Below are 22,915 nucleotides of genomic sequence, written 5' to 3' on the forward strand. Positions count from 1 at the left end.
TCACCAGGGCAGTGTAGAGGGGAAGGAGAACCTCCCTCGACCTGCTGGCCACACTCTTCTTGATGCATGCCAGGATCCCATTGGCTTTCTTGGCAGCCAGGGCACACTGCTGGCTCATGGTTAACCTGTCGTCCACCAGGACACCCAGGTCCCTCTGCAGAGCTGCTCTCCAGCAGGTCCACCCCAAGCCTGTACTGATGCATGGGGTTGTTCCTCCCCAGGTGCAGGACCCTGCAGTTGCCTTTGTTGAATCTCATCAGGTTCCTCTCTGCCCAACTTTCCAGCCTGTCCAGGTCACGCTGAATGGCAGCACAGCCTTCCGGTGTGTCTACCACACCTCCCAGTTTGGTGTCATCAGCAAACTTGCTGAGGGCATAGTCTGACTGTTCATCCAGGTCGTTGATGAAGAAGTTGAACAAGGCTGGGCCCAGTACTGACCCCCTGGGGGACACCACTAGTTACCAGCCTCCAACTAGACTCAGCGCCGCTGATGACAACCCTCTGAGTTCTGCCTGAGGTGACACGTGTGCAGATGACATGTCACCTGCTTGCAGTGAGGCGTGCAGCCAGCAACAGCGAGGTGGGTGTCCCTGTGTCCGTCAGACATCCCACTCTCTGCTTTGACCTGCTGTTGGCCTGCGCCTGCGCTGCCATCCTTCAGCAGCCCGGCTGCCCTCTGCCTTGCCACTGCCCTTCTCCCAGGTGTTAATCCACTTCATTGCTTTAAAAAAAAAAAAAAAAAAAAAGATTTTACAGGAAAAACGGTTTTATAAATATCTTTTTGCAATACAGAACGGCTGCTGCTTCTTCAGCAGAGCACAAACGCAGCACTGCTCTTCCTGTTCACCTCCCATCCTCCCCCTCAGCCCTTGCTGTGAACAGGCCTTGCTGCTCAGGTGAAGCCGCTGATGAGCTCTGGCAGGGCGCAGGGAGGCTCTTGCACCCGTCACACTTGGGGAGCAATCCTAAACTGGCCAGCATTCTGCCCCGGAGCACCCCTCCCTGCGCTGCACCCCAGCCCCCGGGGTCCCAAGCAAACGTGCGCACCGCAGGACGGACGACTCAGAGACCAAGGGCATGCTGCACCAGCGCCTGCCACCCTCACAACATGCAGGAGAAACACCTTGTGCTTTCCTGGTAGAAATCGTCCTTTCAGGACTGGTGAGAAGGGGTGAAGTCACCGCACGCTGCATTCCCAACACCTCAGGCCTCAGCTGAGGGGATGAGGAATGAGGCTAGTGTGGCCATGCTGAGAAAAGCCAAGAGCTTCCAAGCTTGCCGAGTGCAAGTCAACGCCCCGGCCGGACATGCTTTCGGCTCTGGAGGGGCTGCATTCGCAGAGCGCGTGTCCTGCTGAAGTTCTTGCTTCAAAACCGGAGGAGCAGACTGCAACTGTGTAACCCCCCGGCAGAGCTGCTGCCTCAGGAACCCCAGCTGTGCTGAACTCCCCCCCTCCCATTTTAGGAGTATTTCCACTTTCTCTGACCCCGTGACCCAGCCTGGCACTAACTGGGGAAATCCTGCGGTCTGTCAGCAGATCTGCAGGTGTCGGCGGTCCCCGCTTCCCAGACAGCGACAGCGGTGACCTCCTGGACATTGGCATCCCCTGCGTGTGCACAGGGTGGGGGACATGGAGCGAGGAGGGCAGCTCCAGCGTGAGGCCAGAGGCCAAACCCAAGCGCAGGAACCGGCGCATCGCCAGGCCCCAAAGTCTGGGGGTCACCACAGCGATGTGGTAAGCACACAGCCAGGCAGCCGATCGTCTCCCCAGGGCAGCCACCACATGGGCAGTCAGATGGCACAGGGAGGAGTGGCAGCTGGAGGAGGGAGAAGGAACACCAACACCAGTTCAGCTGGCCTGCAGGATGTTTCCCCGTGGAAGGCAAGGAGAGCGGCGAAATTCCCAGTTCAGGGACAGGCACAGCCAAAGTTAAGGCAGGAGGAGAAACGGGTTGGGTGCACAAATGGCACCCCTCCATGGCCAAGAACCAGGTGCTTTCTAAGCCGCCTATTTCACAAGTAATTAGTCACAGCCGCTTCCTAGCCACACAGACTCGCCCCATTTGATTCTACACCTTCTGACAGGTCCCCACACCCTTTGGATGCGAGTTTTCCCACGTGCCTCGCACCAGCAGGGAACATTTCTCAGACCAGCAGGTGGCAGAGGGAAGAAAGCCATTTTCAGCAGGCTTCCTCTCTCAGAAATCTTGCTTCCCCACTTCAGCCCGCCCCGAGAGAGCCGACAGAGCCCTGTGCGGTCAGACACCCTGGGCTGGGGCAGAGCTGCCTGGTTTTCTTCCACCCTATCCCTGTTGGGCTGAGGAACTCTCCCTGCCGTCCCAAAGGCGAGGGAGGCTTGAGGGAAGGAGGGAGGCGGCGGCAGTTCGCCCCCCCAGGTTCGTCTCTCGGGTTCTGAACCTCTGAACCTGGTTCATTGCTCTACCAGAGCGAGCCATCCGCTGGCACTTGGGAAGATGTGGATGCTTTGGCTTCGCTGCAGCTCCCTGGCCTCCAGAACTGGATATGCAACTCAGATCTGAGTCTCTGGCTCATTGTCCTGTGAAATATGTTTTCTTCATAGGAAAGCATATAAAATGCAGCTAAGTGGCTCCGACAAGTTAAAAACAAAGGATTTCTCTTTTTTTTGACACATGCACGTGGCTTTCAAATACACCCTGAAGATTTCACAGCCATACACACATTTACACAAAAATAAAACTACAGTGGCAGAAACCTAGTGCATTTACACAGAAACCCACCAACGCACTGTTCACCGTGCCAGGAGGACGCTCACTCGCGTCACCATGGGGCTACGGCTAATTAAAAAGATGACAGCGAACCCTGACCTAGCGCCCGCGCAGGAAAACCAACACTCGAGTACTTTTCTGCTGTCTTCGGTCGCTCCATTAAGGAACTGCACACCAAGAGAAAAGCACTGTTTCAGAGAGGTTCGACTACCAGTAAATGGTGGCCAAAATGAATGTGAATTTTCAAAGTGCTGCAGTCCTCTCCCATTCAAACTCAGTCCAAGTGAAGGAAGAGAAACAACAATGCCACACGCACAGCTAAGCTCCAGCTGCTACCTTGTCCTCTAGCAGGGAAGTCGGAAAGCAAGCTACAACAAACCCACAAGAAGAGCCACGTCCATTTTGTAACCTATAATTTTAAATATAACATTTTATTGCTTAGATGGTTTGATACAGAACAACTTTTACCTTGAATTTGGAAGTACTGTACAACTGAATAAAAAGAGGAATAAAAGTACCAAAACAAGTGTGTGATTCTCTGTTCATGTGGCATAAACCAGTCTTGTACACAATTCGTAGCAGCAGTTTAAGTTCCCTTTAGAAAAATATGAATTCTACACATTTATTGCTGTTTCCTGCATGGGATGAAATCACTAGGATTAAACTTCCTTTGTGGAGAGAGAGAAGAGAAAGGAGACACAGAGAGAGGAGAGGATGAATCATTCTGAAAATGGAATCAGACTGTCACGTAGCCCCCCAAGAGTTATTTCACAACAGCCTCAAACAAGGGTCTTTTTTTTTTCTTTATTTTTTTTTGCGCTTTCACAGTCAAGTGCTAAATGTAGTGATTGAATTATCTCAATGTTAAGTCCATTGCAACTCAGGCAATAGAATTTCAGAAGATCCTTTTTTGTTTGTTTTTTTTGTTTTTTGTAAAAGCCCTGAGAGAGGAAAAAAAAAATTAAAAGATTCAAACAAAAATCATATAGAGACAAATTAGCTGAACATGCAAACTAAAGCCTAAGATTCACCCATAGTTTAAACACATTATAAATTTCACAGTTTAATATTTGGGAGGAGGGGAAACAAAAAAAAACCCCAACAACAGCAACGGTTCTCAGTCAAACTCAACTAATAAAAATGTCAATAAAATGTGGCAAGACCTTATACTCTACTAGGATATAGATAAGGCTAAATAAAGCTTTAAATCAATAGTGATTATTGCTAGCAGGTGTCCCGGCAGGCTGCTGGGAATTAATTACTTGCTACATTGTTCTGCAGCATATAGTTTAGTAATGGCTTCTCCCCCACAGTATTGCGCAGTTTAGTGTGGAGAGCTGCAAAAAAAAAAAAACCCAAAACAACAACAACAACAAAAAACAAATGACAAAAACCGAAAAATACCCAAAATAATAATAATAACAATAATTATTATAATTATAATAGTAATAAAAATTTAAGGGATGCGTGAACTGGTTTTAATTAAGTAGAATGCACCTGGGTAGAGCTTCAAACGAATTATCGGTTGCGACTGAGTGATCTATACCTGGCATTAGCTTCGTTTCCAAACTGGTTCAAACATCCCCGTTTAAAACACTGCCCCCCCCAGTCCACCCCCCCACCTCCCCCCAAAATAGAAATCACATATACCTCAACCATTTTTTTTCTTATTCTATTCGCAAGAATATTACTCAAGAACGTTTCTCTTCCTTTGAATTCTGGACAGTGAGATCTCAGCCTCCAGAAACTTTTGGAGAATTTTTTAATATAGATATAGATATATATAGATTATATTTATATATATATTATATAATATAGGCTGGGTCCAAGGCCCGCTTCCTCTGGGTCTGGTGAGAGCAGGCGAAGCGATCCGGCGGGGGAAACAGGGAGGGTCACAGTGCGGGCTGGGCTGGGCTGGAGCGGTGGAACAGCACAGTGAGGCTCCGGCAAACGCTCTGATGGCTCTGTCTGTCCCAGAGGTCATGACTGAAGGACAATTCACGAACAACAACAATGAGGACAACAACGAGGACAACAAAAAAAATGCTGGGCACTCCCAAAAATGCGCAGCTACAGTAGGATACGTTTCGCTTAACCCCTGCAAGAATGGCAGCTGGAGCGTCACCTGTTGCCGGCAACAGGAGCCATACGGAGAAATTCCGGCCGCCAGCATTAAAGGGGTTAAGTTACTGATATGAAATTTAGACACACACCTCAAGTCTTCAAGCATCAACCCCAAAATCTCAGGAAGAATTTTTTTTTTTAATTTATTTTATTTATTTTTAACATGTCTTGTATCTGTAGTTTTATTACCAGTAGTATTTTCTTGCTCTAGAACACGACAGTAGCAAGATGACGGTAAGGCTCGCGTTTCTCTCTCGCTTGCTTTTAACTGGAAGACGGAATAGCTTTGCTCTTTAAGTAACACACGCCGTCACCGATGTGACTGCAACAAGATGACCCTAGTACTCGCAGTGCCTTGCTTACACGCTTGGAGGGGCCGCGCACAGCCCCCTTCTCGCGCACTTCTCCCCCCAACATGCACGCACGCACACGCACCCGCACACACGCACCTCGCACCCCATCACGAGCGAGATGGTCCCCTGCACAGGCGTGGTGGTACCTCGCTGGCCTCCGTTCGACTCCCAGGCCAGAGGAAGGGTTTCATTTAACACACGGTAGAAGAGCCGCAACGTAAGAAGAGGGGCTGGTGAAAGCGCTAAGTCAAAGACGTTCCGAGAGGGGATCCAAGCTGCGTGACACATCGGCGTGGGCAAATATTGCCCATTGGTTTCTGCTGACTGCAGAGACAAGCAAACTGATGGATTTATAAAATAATAATAAAATAATAATAATATACTGAAGCAAATCAAACATATATAACAGCGGGTGCGTAATTCCCATAGGTTACGTTGCTATGTAACTCTTCTCTGTCTACATGCTCGGTCCTCGGCGGCCAGAAAAACCCCCTGGGATTCAGCAGACCATTTCTAACGCTGAAAAGTGGAAACAAGCGTGAGGTTGAAATCCATTGCGTTTCCTGCTTTTGGCCCGGACCACTCGGAACACCTTTCAACTGCCACGTTGTTCAGGCCGGGAACGGTGTTAATGCTCCACCGTGTGGCAAACGCAAGAACATCTACTGAGAAAAGACGGTCAATCAGCATCTCATCTGCATTTCCTCTGACTGTTTCGTATGAAATTCACATAATTTTTCTTCCAGTTATTGGCTGTGGTATCCACGGGCCTCCTACCCCACTGCCCCCATTTCCAGCTCAGAGAACAAACACAGTGACTATCACAGATAACAAGAACAAGCTCACGCACACCAATAAAAAAGGTAACATTAATGCTTAAATGAAAAAGGTCCTCTCCAAATAATTCATTAAAATATTAAAAAAAAAAATCATTTTTGGAAAAAAAAAAATCTATGATACCAAAAGATCTAATAAAGTAGTAAGGCACTCAAATCAGTATATACTGTAGTCTCTTGCATTATTATACTGAAAGGCATATGGCACCGCATCCAGTCTGCCGTACTCTCCCCACGGCCGCAGGTTGCTCTTCCAACAAACAAAGACACCAGAAACCTTGCTCTGCTGGCTTCGGTTTGTGCGCTGGGACGGGTCCAACCTCCGCGCAAGTCATTCAACTCCCAGGAGCTGCGGCGCGCTGTCTGCAGAGGCGAGGAGGTGATTCATGGGAGACTTTCTGTTGTGCATCTCCAGCAAGTCTTGAATGAAACCTGAGGGCCTCTCGTGCTCGGAGCTGCCCCGAGGTTCCTGGTCTTTTGCCGTCTGTTTCTGTGCGCCCTTGGCGGGCTCTGCCGGGCAGGTGCCGGCTCCTCGCCCGCTCGGCCTCTCCTCTCTGCCGGGGGAGTCCCGGACCGGGCCGGCCAGGGACTCTTTTCGGCTTCCCAGGAAGGACGTGTGGCTGCCCACACCTGCTGTGGAGTCGCACTCGTTTTCTGAGATGGGGTTGGTGCCACTGTGGCTAGACTCATTTTCGCTGTCTTCTCCACACCTTGACTGGGTCTCCTCCTTGTCGCTCTCCTTCCCATGGTTTCGGGCATTTTTGACTTTCTGGTGTATGCGCTGGTGACGAACCAGGCTGTGTTTCAGAGTGAAGGTCCGCTCGCAGGTTTGACACTTGTAGGGTCTCTCCCCTAGAAGAGAATTAAAACACAAAGTCAGCCAGAAGGTCACCAAAGCACCTCCCTCTTGTTTCAAGCAGCGTTAACACGCTCTACGCTTTGGAAATCCAGTGCCTATATCAAATGTGGATGCCACACCTATGCAGACTTTTTGCTTCTGTGCTAGCTGCTGGCATGCAAGCAGGAACACAGAGAAATCCCCTACGGCACAAATGAAAAATCAAAACTGAGTGTCTTGAGTACTTCTACAAGCTTGGTATGGCCCTGCGCTAAGGAGGGAGGAAGACCATCAGCCCCAGGTGCTCATTATCATCCTGAATAATTTAGTAACTTTTCTGGAAGGAGTTTGCAGTTGTCCTCCAGAGCTCAAAAGACTTTGTGAAACCAGCCCGTACCACGGCGGGGTCCCTGCTACAGCTCAGCCCTTGGTACATGCGGAGAGAGGGGAAGGATGAGGACACTGCCCAGGTAACTGTGGCCCACAGCGCTTAAAAACTTCAACAGCACATAAGAAAACATCTCTCTCTCTCCTAGATGCTGACAGCCAGGCAAGGACAAGTTAACCACCGCAGTTGGAGAGAAGCTGGCAGGAACTACCCTTACCACAACCGCCCCTCCTGCTTCTGTGAAGCAGAAGACAGCATCACCACATTTCAAAACGGAGACAGAGCCGCTAAACGGCCTGGACTTGTCAGGCATTCACAGGGCACGGAGGGTGTCTGTTAGACGTGATCAAAATTTACTGACCAAGTGAAAAATGCCTGCCTGGGGATGTTACTGACAGAGCTGCTGGTGTTCCTCAGCCCACTGGTGCTTTAGGACAGGAGTGACATGTGAGAGCTCCTGAAAAACCTCTTCATGCCCGTTCAAAAATGCTACTTGCAGGATTAAATTCTTCCTCTTATTTTCCAACCTTCAGCTGCAGAGCAGCTGCAGGCATCCTCCACTGCAATCAACAGGTAGCTTGCTTCGATCTGAGCTGCTTTTGGCACCTGAAATGCTTGAATACTTCCCTCAGCATGAGCTCATCAGAAAACAGAGCAACCACAGCCCCACAGACAAACTCCCCCCAAAGTCCCAACCAAGCACAGTGTCCCAGGGTGCTGTCTGCCCTGAAGAACAGCAGGTCCCACCCTGATCGCTTCATCTCTTTTTCCAGCTGCGCTACTAAAGACTTTTCAGGGCTGCAAATCCATCAAGACACCACCTCGTGCCCATGAGCACACGGAATAAGACACTTGCGACTCATTCCTCGCATGTAATAGCACTTGTGATCATTAAAAGAAAACCAGTTACAAACTTGGCTGGCTGAAGCATGCACATAAGTCCTGACACTTCTCAGAAACGCTTCTCCCCGCTGCCCTGCCTGGGCACCTGCTGCCAAGGGAGGGCACAGCTCTCCGGGCGCGTTTTTGGCCAACAGCCTTTGCCCACCCAGCACTCAGCTGCGGCCGACGCAGGACTGGGGTTCTCCCTGCGCTCGGACAAGCGGCACAAGGGCACCCCGCAATGACTTACTGGGAAACAGCCTGCGCCGGGAGAAGCGAAGGCTTCCAGCCTGGCTGCCGTTCCATGGGCGGGCAGAAGTGTACTACACACTTCAGCGCGTCCCAAACAGTCTCTCTTCTGAGTAAAGAAATTCCAAAACCTTACAGCTGTCTTTAAAAAACTCCACACATTAAAACCAAAGTCTAAGTGACGTTAGAGCCCGACAGCATTTTGCCAATGTATCTGAATGAGTGGCAGGGAGAGAGGGAGGGGGATAGTGAACACACGGTATTGAGGCAAAAGCCTCAGTTGAAAACGCGTTGATCTAACACTGGAGATAGGTGGTATTTACATTTATTGAATCTGAAGACAGCACTGTCCCAGGTTCCTATTCAACACCTATTCTATGCTAAAACATCCTGCAGTGTCAAAGAAAAAAAAGAGAAACAAATGGAAAAAACCCTGTATCAACAAGGTCTGCGTATCTCAGCATGCAATGAAAACATTTAAAACACACAATACGGGAATCTCCACAGGCACCCACCAGTGTATCATTTGGGGGTAAAGCTCAGTACTTAAGATACTAGAATCTTCCCAAGACTTCTGAATTAGTAGGAAAACAGGCACAGGAATGGGACCCGCTCCCTGTTTCTCTTGTGGCTCAACACCAGAAGAAAACAGGTCAATTTTGCACTGGAGAGGTCAATATTTGTGATTCGGGAGGGTAAAAAGCCTGGTTAAGGCACTAGTCTTTGGTGTAGTTTACTACACGTCACCGTCAATTACAGCACAAATATTTTACTGATCACAAACATCTGTCTTCAGCAGAGAGCACCTTCAAAAGATACAAAATGTCAAACTGCACCAGTTCTCCCACGTCAAAGCAGCTCCCTGACAGCTAAAATTCATCATTAATGAGGATGCATTAATAAGGATGAACGATTAATTCACCTTTGAGCTGGCTCATGGCTTCATTTCACTTGCAAGGCAGGGCTGCGAGCTGTGTATCGCATAAAGCAATCCCACGTATTTTAACTGCTGAGTCAAGTCATCAGACAAGCGTTCTGCTACCTGCGTTCCACCTTCCCTGCCCAAGCCAGGCTGGAGAGCAGGGTGCCCACCGCAGCTCTGCCTTTCACCCAAGCAGCAGGTCACGCAGATCACCAGCACGTCACTAGTACTGGGCTTAGATAATCAGACCAAACCAGACTCTCTCTCTCCAAATTCTCACTCAGAGACGAAGTCTTCTCATTTACTGCCAGGTTTCTCCACTGCTCGTCAAAATACTGGGCAGAGGCAGAGCCATGTACATATGACAACAACGGAGTCAGAAGCTGGACAGAACAACTGGGGGAGGGATCTCCATACTTGCCCTCACCTCTAAACTCTGCAAGCAAGCACAGGCAAAAACACTTTGGGAACGGAAGATACGGCAGTGCTGACAATTCCCACTCCCTCAATAGGCTTTGTACGCAGCATGGGGGATTGGGGCAGAGAAGACACCTTGCAGACACCTGTAGGACTAAAAACAGTGCCTCCAACCTCAAGTGCTAGCAGCAATCATGCACCTACAGAGCAGATGTCTCAGCCTGCTGGCAGACCTGCTCGTGATCTGTTCTGCTCTCGAGTCTCCTCTTACCTGTATGAGACCGCATATGTCGCGTCAGATCTTGCAGAGACCAGAAACGCTTGTTGCACACAGTACAGACTTTCTTTCTTTTGTCTGCTTTTGCAGTACTCTTAGCCCCATCAGTCTTTGGCTTTTTGTCATCACTGCTCTTCTCAGTGGACTTTCTCTCTGTGCCTTCCCCCTCAGAGATGCTTTCGCTCTCTTCATTCTCCTTTCCTGTTGCCTCACAGTCCACAGGAGACTCCACTACCTTCAAGTCCATCGGAGACTCTTCCTGCTCAAGACCAGAGTCCTGCATCGAGGGAGCTCCTGCATCATCCTGAACGCTTTTGCTTTCATCCTCACTGCTCCTTTCATCCTTTCTGTCCTCACGAGTGTGGGCCTTTTTGTGACGGCTAAGAGTGCCAGCAAACTTGAAGGTTTTGCCACAAATGTCACAGGCATGCTTCCTTTCAGTCTGAGAATTGCTGCCTGTGCTCTGGTCACTCTCTGCCAGCTTGAAGTCCATTAATTTGCTGGCAAAATTGAGGTCAAGACTTTTGTTACTTACAGAATCTTCCTCAGGGCCCTCTTCATATCCATCCACTTTTTCTTCGGCATCCTCTTCTGCCAGAGGGGAGTCAGCCTTTTGCTCCTCCTTGGGGCCACACTCACTGTCCAGTAGCTCTGTAGCTTCCTCTGGCTGCTCCTTCTCGCAGGAGGTCAGGTCCAGGACTTTGTTTCCCGTAGCTAGCGTCTCCACATCAGGCTGGGAGTCTGCAAGCAAATAGAGAGAGACTTTCAGCGGGGAGCTCTCTGCTCAATCCCAGCCACCGGCAGCCATGCTGCACGTGGACCCACGAGCACTGCCTCCGACCAAGCGTCCCAACATCCACTCCCCTCTTATCTGTGACCCAGGCCAGTAACTTACAGCTGGAAAGAGATCAAAACACCACAGAACCCAATTAACAAGATGTCACAAAATGCTTTCTTTTCCAAAACACACTCGCTCTCTTGGCAGTTTCTTGAAGTCACTTTTAATATAATCACTTTTACCACAGAACGCAAAATGCTGAGACATCAAAGAAGAGTTGAGGTCAGTACTATTACAGATACACCATACCAGAGACACATGGATGTATCATTTAGAGTATTTCATGTAAGAAATTTGGATATAGGTGGAAGTAATATACAACCACATATTAATCAAACTAACTTATAAACTGTAAGTGATGGGAAACACTTTTCAAAGGGAATGTAAAGGCCTCATGCAACCGACTGGTACAATTAGATGTTAAAGGTTAGCGCAGACAGGAACACAGAGGTCAGTTAAAAAGGCTGGGGATACATTACATGAGCAAAAGATGCAAAAGTTTATCCACGTGTGGCTCTTTGACACACACGCTTTGTTACACTGACACCACCTGGAACCAAAACATCAAGGCCAAGATGCAGGAACAGGCAGCATCCTTCGTTGTTTCACAGTTCTCCCAACAAGAAGGCAAAACCCACCAAAGACATCCACCTTGAGGACCTCCTCTGCATCCTTATCAGCTTGTGGCATTAACACCGCTGAAGATGTAACACGCGTCAAAAAAAATAAGGAGAAATAAGGAGATAATAAGGAGAGAAGTAAGAAAGAAGAAATATGGAGAACAAAGGGCTGGAGCCGTACCCCTCCCAAACTCCACACAAACAGTGTACGGGTAAGTAAGAAATAAGCTGGACTGGATCAGGAGGCCAAAGCTGACAATGATGCATGGCACAAAACTGCGTCCCAAGCGCCACTTTCCAGCAATCATTCCAGGACACAAACTTAGCAAGTTGTACCTTTTCTGGAAGTTGAAGTTTTCCTTGCTTTAAGTCCTCCCTGTCGCTGCCCTTCTTGTTGACTGGGGAGGAGGCCGAGGGAGCACACAACCTAACAGGCATTTCAGCATTCAGCTGCAAGCCTGATAGCTCCTGAGTAACTACAGGGGTTTAGAAACTCTAGTAGAACAGTTTAAGTTCTCCATTTGACACAGTACAACATGTCCTCGTCTCCAAAATGCCTAGATTTCCTATTACAGGCTTTTTTTGTAAGCAAAGAGCAATGACAGAAGATAAGAACATAGTTCTCAGGCACTTAGTAGTTCGAGTGCAACACTGACTCCATCTCGTTGCACAAATGATAATAAATGGCCATTAAACAAACGTCAAAGCTAAGCAGTATTTCCAGTAATTATGAACAATCACTTAATAGAGCATAATCCTCAACATGCTTTTTCTTGGGGGGGGGGGTGAAAGGGGGAGAAGTGACCTATCAAATAAAGTAATCTCAGTTTTTAATCAAAACAGATCCACTTGCATAGACAGTGGATTACACAAAAGCTTTCCACAAAGTTCATTGCTCATCTAATTATCTGCCCATTAAAACCTGCAGCCGAGCCATAATCTGTGTATAATGCTAGAGAATTTAAGGATGTAGGCAACTGAAAGCGAAGGTCACCTACAAGTGCCCCATGAATCTGCATTTGAATTCTGTACTTTGACTCATTGCTTTATCTCTTGGCTATATCAAGGTAAAAAAATAGAAGAAAAAAAAAAGAAAAAGAAAGCTATTATAAACAAAAAGAGGTCACTTCTAAAAATTAAGCTGAAATGTCGATGTGTGATAATTAAGGGGAAGCGCTGCTCCACGACCCAGAGAGGATGGAGCCAGGCATGTACGAGAAGCCGGGCCCAGCCACGGGGCTCCTGGCTACAGGCAGGTAGCCAGGTCTCGCAGCTGCCGGCACAGGCACGGGAGCAAGCCCGGAAGCCAAACCCAGGGCGCAGCTACACAGGGGAGATATTCAGCAAAGGCCACGGGTTCCTGCCCGCCGCCTTCTTCCGCACACTGCGCTTGCAGGCAGGACGAGGACATCGGCTCTCACCAGCAGCGCCGCTCCTTGGCCTGAGAGCCGGGATGAGAAGAAGGATCTGTAGCAACTGATGTGACTCCCCGCTGCTGCTGGAAGGGTCTTTGTCCTCCTTGGCTACCCACTTGCATGGCCCTGATGTTGACACGGGGTCTTTCTCACCAGAGCATGGGTTTGTGTGGGACTGAAGCGCCCCGTAGCCACTGCTCCCTTTAGGCTACGGGCGGGAGGGAAGGGAAACCACAGGGAAGAGGAGTTTCCTCCCTAGGCGCCCTTGGCTGCTCATCATGGAGACAGATCTGTGGATGATGGATGAAGAGACAAAGTGGGGCAAAGAGCACCTGAGGTGCAAAGACCTCAAAGCGATGCCAACAGAAAGCACCTGAACGGGCTGCTGTACCCCTGTCTTTGGTGCTCACCCTCAGCAAAGCGGGTGAGGGCCACCCTGTCCCATCCCCAGGGGACACGCACTGGGCCAAGGAAAGGCCATGAGCACAGCACGGAGGGTCTTCACCAGGGAGCGGGACAGGAAACCACGTGAGTGCCATCAGGATGGAGAGGAGCGAAGAGCACGAGGAGACTGGGACAGAGAGAGCTCCTCTATTATCGTACCCAGGGAGATGTCTTGTAACTCTTTGCTGATCAAACAGCAGACAGGGGATGCAGAACAAATTGGTTTTTCAACATGAAATATCAGGAGCAAAGTGAACGAGGGGAATATGCACTGGTAGCAATCAAGTAAGAGCACACCAAACCCAGGATGTCTTGAAACTCTCAAACGCAAAAGTCCCAACTTCTACGTTCAACAGGTTGTATATCATGCATGATTTTCCAATTTTCCCCTAATTTTCCCTCTTTCTTCTGCTTACAGTATTTCCAAAAAGATATTAATCTTCTCATAGTGTACTCATCCGCCAATGAACCGTACCCGATCTCCATCTTCTTTAGTCCTCTCCTCTGTGCCCTAGGCCCCTTCCCAGCTGCTATGCTGTTCATGCACGGCTGGCCCGCAATTCCATTTTCCTGTGCACAACAGACACGCTCCAAGGGATCGGTGGTCCACAGGTAAGTGATGTTGCCTTACTAGCACAGGCAAACAGATGAGGTTGACACCAAGTAAAACAAGCGCAAAGTTTAAACAGCGTGCCTTCATGGAGGGCAAAGACCACTCCAGATCACAGAAGGACGGATGCACATGGGCTTCCCCCTCCCGAATCCGGCCCACCGCCCTGAATGAACACGGCCACAACCCCGGTTGAGACGTAGCCAGAAACTTGCTGCCACATGTACATGCCTGGGTGAGCGCGCTCTTCCTTCTCACCTGCGCAAACCAGACCTGCCATTCTCCTTGTCGAGAAGGAGTTTCGCAGGCCCCTTACGAAACGTCATGCGTATCGTGGAGCAGCAGCTCCCGACCAGTCGAGCTGCTCGGCAGTTACCCCTGGCCTGCGCAGTTGGTTTCGCAGCTGGTGGAAAAGAGAGCTGCTTTGCACAAACCCCGGCTGCTTGGGGACGGGCAAGGATCAACCCATCTCTCCCGTGGCCCAGCCAGAAGAGCAGCGGGGCAGTTGTGAAGGTATGCAGGGAACACGACGGTCACGAAGGCAGCCGTGTCCGGTCCGGTGGGGGATTTCTCTGCAGTGCAAGGGACAGCTGCAGGGGTAGTCTCGCACTGGCAGCTGCCCCATCCAAGCCAGCAGAGGTTAGGTTTGGCCTACACTACTGGGTTTTCTCTGCTTCCATGCCTATCTGCAGCAACAGAAACTTTGCTGGCCATACAACTCCGGCAGGCTTGTACCTTACACAAGGAGGACTTTGACCGAGCCTTCAGATCTGGGCAAACATCCCTCCAACAAGGCCGAGCTCCTCTCAGATGGGTAATCACCTTTTCTAGAATTTTGATGATTTACGGTGCAAAGCAGTTGCTTGCATCCAGGTGGTGAGGAAAGCAGGGTGCGCAGGAGATGCTGTCTGTTTCTTTCACCCCTTTCCCATCTTTCACTTACTAAGGCTGTAAAATGCTTTCCAGTCTTTTTGACATCCCACAGGTATTTACACTCAGTGAGTCAAGAGGACAAGCGTGGCGAGGTCCACTTGCCAAGGCTCCCACCCACTGCCACTTCTTCAGCGACCCTGGGTGCAGAATACATTATCTTGTCATGGAAAACCTGAGTTTGTGTCACTCCTCCAAAGTGAAGAGACGAAGGTGACACTATTTGATGATGTCAGTTCTGACACTGGAGTCAAAGAACATGGGCAAGGTAAGGGAGAGAGAGGACATAGCAGGGAGGTGAGGACGTATGGAGGAAGGCAACGTGAAGCAACCACTGGTAGCGCCACTGCTGCCTCGTCAGCTCCTGGGAAAAACAAACTTCTCAGGAGATATATTCATAAGCAAAACCTCAAGGACTCCATCTGAGAACCCAAAAACTTTTCCGCTTGCATGAAAGAAACCACTATATAGTTGCAGCCAAAATAATTTTTCCTTCAAACTGTGGAAAGGAAAGACTGTTTTGCTGAAGTCTATTTACAATTCAGGTTGCAGTTTTCAGTCAGCCCAGTCAGAAGAGTGTGCTTAGTCTTTTACACATGGCAAGAAAGAAAGAGAAAGAGGAGTAAACTGCTTTCCTGCATACACAAACAAAACTACCATGAGAGACAACAAATGTGGAAAGTTTCAGATAAAAGAGCAGATGCAGATCAAAGTGGGGAGGTTGCTGGTTTGAATCTCTTTTCCTGTGGTTCTCTTTTTTCCTGGAACTAAGGTGGAATAGAGAGTAGAGCTTGAGATGCTAAGGAGTTATTAGATAAAACAGGGTGTTGTAATGGAAACTATTTTGTGACTTTCAAGCAAGTGTTTATTACCAAACATTCCTGACATCTCCAGAGGAGTGTCAGAAAACCCAACACACAAATAACGCTCAAAATTGGAGCAGACAGAGCAATGGAAATGGATGTTGTACAAGCAGGTGGCATTATCAGATGAGCCAACGATTTACTGTTTTCCCTACATTAACTGAAATAACCCCTACTAGTACCGTGTTTCACAACAGATGCAGTTACCACTAGGTGGTAGCAGTCTAGTAAATTTGCGATATTTTGGACCCACTCACACAATGCTGCTTCTACTTCCACCCACGAACTGGAGAGCATCTTACCAACCTGCAGAGTCAAATTACAAGATTTTGGGGGTTATCTTTGTTCATTTTTTTTTGTAAACACTCTAAACACAAGAATTTATCCACGTTTATTACATCACATGCACACACACAAGTTATATGTTCAGTTAGCCCACTGCTGTGGAACCTTCAGTGATACCTGCATGCGTTTTGAAATAAAAACATTCAAGATGATAGAAAAGGGCTACTTACAGTAAATGGAACTGAATATATCTGGGGGAAAAGGAAAAAAAAAATTCTGGAAAAAACCACACTTTTTGCCTTTGACACAAGGTGTGATCCCCCCAGCATCTTCAAGAGAGCAGCTGAAGTCACGGACACAAAGAAAAGTGTTCAGGACTAGCTCCAACCGCACCTACCAAGTGGAAATCTGCACTGAAGGGCGGGAGGAAACACAGACTTTCAGCTTATGGTGAATTCCACTGTTCAGCAGAAAGGCAGCTGGATGTGGAGCGGGCAATACAATCACTAAGTTATGCGCCGTCTTCTCAGGATCTTCCAAACAGCTGCTCCAGCACTCAGGCCAACCCCCTGCAGCAAGCAACTCTTGCCTTACCCTGAGCTGTGGCTCTGGAACGGCTGTTAAACTTTGCCTGACACTGAAAATGCAGTTTCAAGCCCTTTGTCCTCTAGGAAATACCCACAAATGTAGTACAGAGGTACAAACAGCTATAACAGTTTGGAAAAACACAGTGTCCCCCGCTATACGCAGGGCTCACATGTTTCTGGAAGGATCACAGAATGGCAGATATCTAGAGCAAAGATGAATTCTGCTAAACACTAATCAGAAAATTCACTGCTGAATATACTTACTTTGTCAATATTTGCCTAGTTAGCACAGAGCAGTTGTGTTCGGCTCTCTCACATCAGGAACAAGCCTCTTTAAGCAAGGGAGCTCTCCTCTGCAAAGTCTCTTTCTGTATTACGTAAGAGATAATCCCTTACCCCATTCCTACCCCACATCTCTCCTCTGTCAACTGCATTTTTTTGCAAGAAGGGAGCATTCAGAAAGCCCTAAGGAGACAAAGGCAGCGCTGCTTTAACGCGACGAAAGTGGGCGATTGATTAAGTTGCTCCAAAATTTCATTGCACACTTCGCCGCCGGCACAGGTCTGACTGCTGTGAGCTGGGCGAGACGTTCTCAGTTTGCTTCAGGTGCTTTAGACAATTCCCTTCCTCTCCACGCAGCAAGGACACGCACAAGCCCCTTCGCTTACACAGCCTCCTCGCCTCTGAATCCTATTCAAAACCACCATCCTGTTTTTGTTTTGGTTTAAAAGCCGATCAAAAGAAACTCTCCATAAAGCTGTTCCCGGTGACACTCCATTGAATCACACTTCCTGTCTTACACCTCATCCTAGAGCTTCACTTTGTTTACGGCTGACCAAATACCATCCAAGCATCTCCCTTCATCCCCTTTCCTTCTGGCGTACAGTGAAATCTGGGCGATTATTCACTTCCAAGCACAGCCCTCACATGGGCGCTGCACACGCACCCCAAGTACGCTGCTCACCCACCTTTTAAAACCAGCACAAAAAGAGAAATGACCCCTCTTTAAACTAAGACACAGTTTCAAATTGTTCATTTACTTCCACTGATTTTGAAATCCATTTTTCTTGGACAACGGAAGAACACCACAAGTCCAAAGCTGCTGAATGATTTTGGACCATGATTAAACACCACATTTATAAACACTAGGCTGTGCTACAAAGTGCATGCGGTAACTATAACAGTATAGGATCTGGGCTCCTTCCTCGCTGTCTAAAGCTGCTGTTGGAAGACACAAAGCATTTGACAGCAAAGCCAATTTCAACAGCATCTATCCCCACCTCCTTCCAGGAGACGCTGCCAACTCCACACCTCAGCTGCATCAACTTGCTCTTTTAGGGCTGCACCGCCAGCCAGATCTGGGAACTGAGCTCACAACGGCCGGTCGCCTCCCCTTGCCCTTTTCATTTTTTCGGGCAGCTGGGTCAGCTAGAGCTGTGGGGATGAACTGTTGGGAACAGGTCGAGCCAGTATGGCCAATAAGTGCTCTATGTTATCCATCCGTGGCCCAAGGCTCTGCCTCCAGGAGCAGGTCAAACCACTCCGACCAGCCCGGTGCCGGCTGCTAAGAACAACATCTATGTTACACCAAGGTCCTACCCATCCTCCGTGCTGTGCCAGGGCCTCCTCACCCCACTGACTAACTGAGCTGCGTTAGGATCCCTCTGACTACGAAGAAAGTTTTCAACAGACCCGAGCAGGATACGTTAGCTTCTGCCATGAAGACCGTCAGCGGTGAGTGCTTTCTGAGCCCTTTCTGCAGACTTTTGTTCTGGGAAGGGATCATGTTATAACATGAGTCTTCCTCTCTCACGCTGTAGCCATCTGTTGTCTGCACAGGCAGGGTGAGCCCACGTGACACCCCAGATACCGTGCTACAGCCCTGTGAAGTTACAGGCTGTTAACATGGTAACAAGGCAACCTAGTCCCTTCATGATAGGCAAGATCAAATCACGTCGTAACATGTCCCTAGCATGGCAGATTTGAATGCCAGACTAGTACTGAGACCTGTATTACTACATTTGAATCACTGCAAGGCAACCCGCTGTATTGAACAGAAGAAATAAGGATGAGAGAGGCTGGGAAGACAGCAGGCTCTCCCAAACAAACAGGAGCTGGGACATGCAAGAGGAAAATCCTGTACACGGGGTTTTGTGCAATCTGATCAGCAGCTACCCTGAGGTTGAGAGTAACAACTCCTCCATAATTTTTAACCAGCGTGACGCACAGAGCCAACTTCTTGCTGCTTTTAGGCTTGTTACTTCAACAACTCTCCCGTGAAACTGACCCAAAGTCACCCCGTCTCTCCTGGAGGTGTGAACACCTTACAGCAATGGCTCCCTTGTGCAAAAACTTGTCAGGCAAGGGACTTCTAACACGATCTGCTGAGCTTCCTTCTTGCATCCATCCCATTTGGTCAGCACAGAAAAGCTCAGAGTGACTTCGCTCGGCCTTGGTTTCATGTCAGCTTGTCCTTCCTGACTAAATGCTGCTTGCCTGCCTACAACGAAGCCTTGTGTGATCTGACAATCAATCTCCTTCGCTGCTAAACTCTCCAAACAGAGGGGGCAATACAATCGCAAGTGAGCTTCAATGCATATGAATATAAGGTAAAACACCTCTGGACGGGGTGATGGGCTGAATAGAGTACTGGCAGGTACCTTCAGGCAGGAGGTCTTTGAGCCATCACTGGCAGCTCTCCAGGATCACCAGCTTGGCCTGCAGCAGCAGCCAAACTACAGCTGAGAAACACTGGGTACCACGAGCAAGGGTACTGAGAGCAAGACCAAGGGTGTCCCTTTGCTGCTGCGTAAAGCCCTGGTGTGCCCTTGTTTCAGGTGGTGTGTGCGCTTCTGGTCCCCACGCCACAAGGAAGGAGATAGTTGCGTTGCAGATAGCACACAGCAAACCCGATCCAGCTGCCCTGCAGGGAGACACCAGACAGGCTCAGGCTTCTCACTTTGAAGGAGAGAAGGGGGTGTTAGGATTGAGGTTTACAAATCGTGAAGGCAGCTGAGAGGGCGCATGCAGAACTGCAGTTCACCAAGTGCTGCAAGACTGGAAGTAAGGGGGGGGTGTCTCAGAAACTGGCAGAGGATCAGCTGAAAACAGATTAAAAAAGTAGTTCCTTACACAGCAGGTAGTGAACTTCTGGTGCTTGACACCAGATCAGGTTGGAGGCAGACAGCATGAGGGTGTTCAGAAAGCGATCGGAGAGACTTGCAGACATCAGGTCCACAGACAGGTAGTGAAGGGAGCAGGCAGGGATGTGCCCTCCCACACGCACTCCCAGTGCGGCAGTTGTGGACGCTGACAGAGCACCCAGAGGAACAGACATCAGGAAGTGGCCAGGCCCATATGGTCACCCTGAATAGCACATCCTGCGGCCACCATCGGGGACACAAGAGCTTGGCTGGGTGCACCACTGCTCTAATGTGGCAGGGCACTTTGCACGTCCTTATGCTTCACCAGTCTGTAGCGTTCAGCCCGACCAAACACAACCTGGGCTTGCTCTGCTCAATGGCGGGGAAAGACTGCATGTGCCACGGTAAGATCCAGCATCCTCTTCCGTACACTGGGGATGAGCACACTCCTCCTCAGGCAGCAGCTGGCAACGCCAGGTTTGTGCAAATTCCGTTAGATTTGGTAGAAAAGACACTACCACATTTTTGACAGGGGAAGGGCTTCTGGCCTGACAGAAGAAAAAAAGTATGTCTGTCTGTCCTTCTCATGTGTAATAAGAAACTTCTTTGGTTTTGGTTTTTTTTTTTTCCTTTTCCCCCTTTACTGCTTGGTGACCAACTACAACGTCCCGAGTGCAAGCTCCTCAACAGCAGGCTCTCTCCTGAGAAGTCTATCACCCATGCGAATCTGACACAAGCTTCCATCAAAGCCACAGGGCATCTTTCCATCGACTCCAGTGGAATCAAGACCTGTATGTTGAATAAGCAATCAGCTACTTCCCCACAGGAGAAAGTTTTTCATGTCTGTAATTCATTTAAATGACTACAACAAGGGAGAGGATTGAGTACAGAAGAGTTGAAAGAAAATCCAGGATCACGCAGTGCAACGGGGAAAGCGGTCCTGCAAGGCATCTTCATGATAAAGACAGAGATTGTGAGGATAGTTACTTGTAAAGGGAGACCAGCCCTTGTCACACCTTCTGCCTGACACCCAAAACCTCTGGACGTCCCCTGATCCGCTGCCAGCAGCCTCTTTACTACAACACTGTGGGTATGTTTCTCACTTTAATCTTCCACAAGTTGGTTCTGTTCTAGTTAATGTCTCAACCCGTACGAGGGATTCCCCGCATCTCACAGTCATCTCAGGCGCTGTTTCTCTGTCTTTATTTTCTTCCAGTGTCAACACAACTTTTTAGAAGCACCAAGGCACTGCTTTTTGTAGGCTTTCAAGTCATTCTTTCTTTTTAGATGCCTGCTAAGTCAACCATAAATTTCTGGTTGCGAATACCCCCACTTTCTGCACTTTTATTTGGCTTCATTCACAACGCAAATAAAAAACAGAACTTCAAAGTTGAGCAGAAGTCCTTTTGCTTCATGATAGCCCAATTCCTTTCCACATTTCTTTTCAAGCATGCAATGACAGGATTAGCTGGGGATTAATTACTTGAAACACAACCTGCATTTCAGGTCACAATTTTCTCATATTTTCAGCCTTTAAAACTTTCCTACCAACTAAATATTTGTCATACAGACCAATACTTACAACAGATAAGATAATCTTCTTTCCACACAAGCGTCCTAGTTGGAGGTCTCAAAACCCAAACAAAAATCCTGCTTACTGTGCAAATTCCAATTGTCCCACCCCAAGTTACAGTCCTATTCCCAAATGGTAACCAGAATGCTTTCCAAAAATGTCACTTTTAAAGGCACAAAATATATCATTCAAAAAAGCAGTTTTCAGTGCTTCCTGTATTGTCCCTTAAAGGCACCTGCTCTTGTGATAAAACACAGTTACTCACTAGAGAGTAACCTAAACAGTCAGTTTAAGTGCAATGTGATTTAATTTTGTATTAACTTTTTCTGTAAGAATGGTCATGGCCTGGATTAAAACACATCTGTGCCTACATATTGACTCAGAACTGACTGTAAAACTTGGTTAGCAGCACAGCAGGACTAGTCTAAGCTGGACACTTCACGGAAGGCAGTCATTTGAAGCAAGTCTTTTTCAACATAAAGGGTCATCTAAACAACCAAAGCACATAAGAAGATCATTCCTTAATTAAAATATCTCCTGCCATTGTTGTCCTAGTGGAAACACATTCTCTCCATGGTAAGGACAAATGTCGCGGAGTAAATATGTCTACAATTTCACTGTGACTTAAGTCATAAAAGCAAATATTAAAAACGCCTCCAGTCCTCTTCTCTTTTATGTGACTTGTGTCCTCCAATCAACAGGAAACGTTCAGGTTCATGGGCTAGGTATGACTGCATTCTATTTTTTTATTACTTTATTTTGCTTATAGATATTTTCTTTTACAGTTCATTCCTGTTGAAACAGCAAAACAATACAAAATCTCACTTTCTACAAAAAATAATCTTGGGCCAAATAAGATCTGGCAATATCACTCTGAAAATATCCTCAAGTGATTCTTTGTGAACAGATTGAGGTTATCCATAACAAATGAATGGCCAAAAAAGACCATTATTTTAATTTTGTATAAAACCTAGTCTGATGCACACGCCATAAAAGGAGCGAAATTAACTGCACCACCTGCAGGTCACATCTTACTTGCTCCTCTGAGAATGAAAAAAGTCAAGAGCAGGAGAGAACAGCAAAAAAGAAAGGCAAACCAAGCTGAACACAGAGGAGTAAATTAAACAAGAAAGACATAAAGAGAAAGAAAGTATTAAAAGCAAGTGTTCAAGCATGTTCAAACAAAACACAGACACCGTGTTAAACACTGTATAAAATGAAGCTATGCCAAATTCCCAGTGTCCCCCTTGTGAGCTTTGTATTAAAATAAAAACCGGCGAGGGTGAGGAAGGTGTATGCTTCTTCAGGGAATAGCTTTTGAACTAAAAAATACACAGTGGTGTTGAAGCAAGAATAAGCAGGGTGAAAGCTTTCACGAGAGACACTTCTGGCTGCATGAGGGATGTGGGTTAGTGGTAGCATATGCATTTTCACACTTCCACAAAAGCTAAACACGATTTTAACACCACATGGAAGGAGTCCTCCATGTCGAAATATTATAGAACATTAAAGACACACTTTCAAAAATCTTTTCATGTCTGTATAAACACAGCAGTTTAAAACTGGTAATATAC

At 47.9% G+C, this 22,915-nt stretch overlaps 1 protein-coding gene across 6 annotated transcripts in view; it reads right to left on the reverse strand.

Moving 5' to 3' along the window:
- Nucleotides 1-4,394: 4,394 nt before the first annotated feature.
- The window catches only part of RREB1 (ras responsive element binding protein 1), a 127,146-nt gene continuing 108,625 nt past the window's right edge, over nucleotides 4,395-22,915 (reverse strand). For 5 of the 6 annotated variants that reach the window (XM_075416975.1, XM_075416970.1, XM_075416972.1 and 2 more), the window contains 2 exons: nucleotides 10,028-10,774; nucleotides 4,395-6,912 (listed from right to left, as the gene is read on the reverse strand). In XM_075416975.1, coding sequence (XP_075273090.1) covers nucleotides 6,392-6,912; nucleotides 10,028-10,774 — 1,268 coding nt within the window. In that variant the 3' untranslated portion in view covers nucleotides 4,395-6,391. The remainder of the gene's footprint in view (nucleotides 6,913-10,027; nucleotides 10,775-22,915) is intronic. The other variant, XM_075416976.1, reaches the window with a different exon arrangement.

Source organism: Opisthocomus hoazin, chromosome 3, assembly GCF_030867145.1.
Source record: "Opisthocomus hoazin isolate bOpiHoa1 chromosome 3, bOpiHoa1.hap1, whole genome shotgun sequence".
In the NCBI taxonomy this organism is placed as follows: Eukaryota; Metazoa; Chordata; class Aves; order Opisthocomiformes; family Opisthocomidae; genus Opisthocomus; species Opisthocomus hoazin.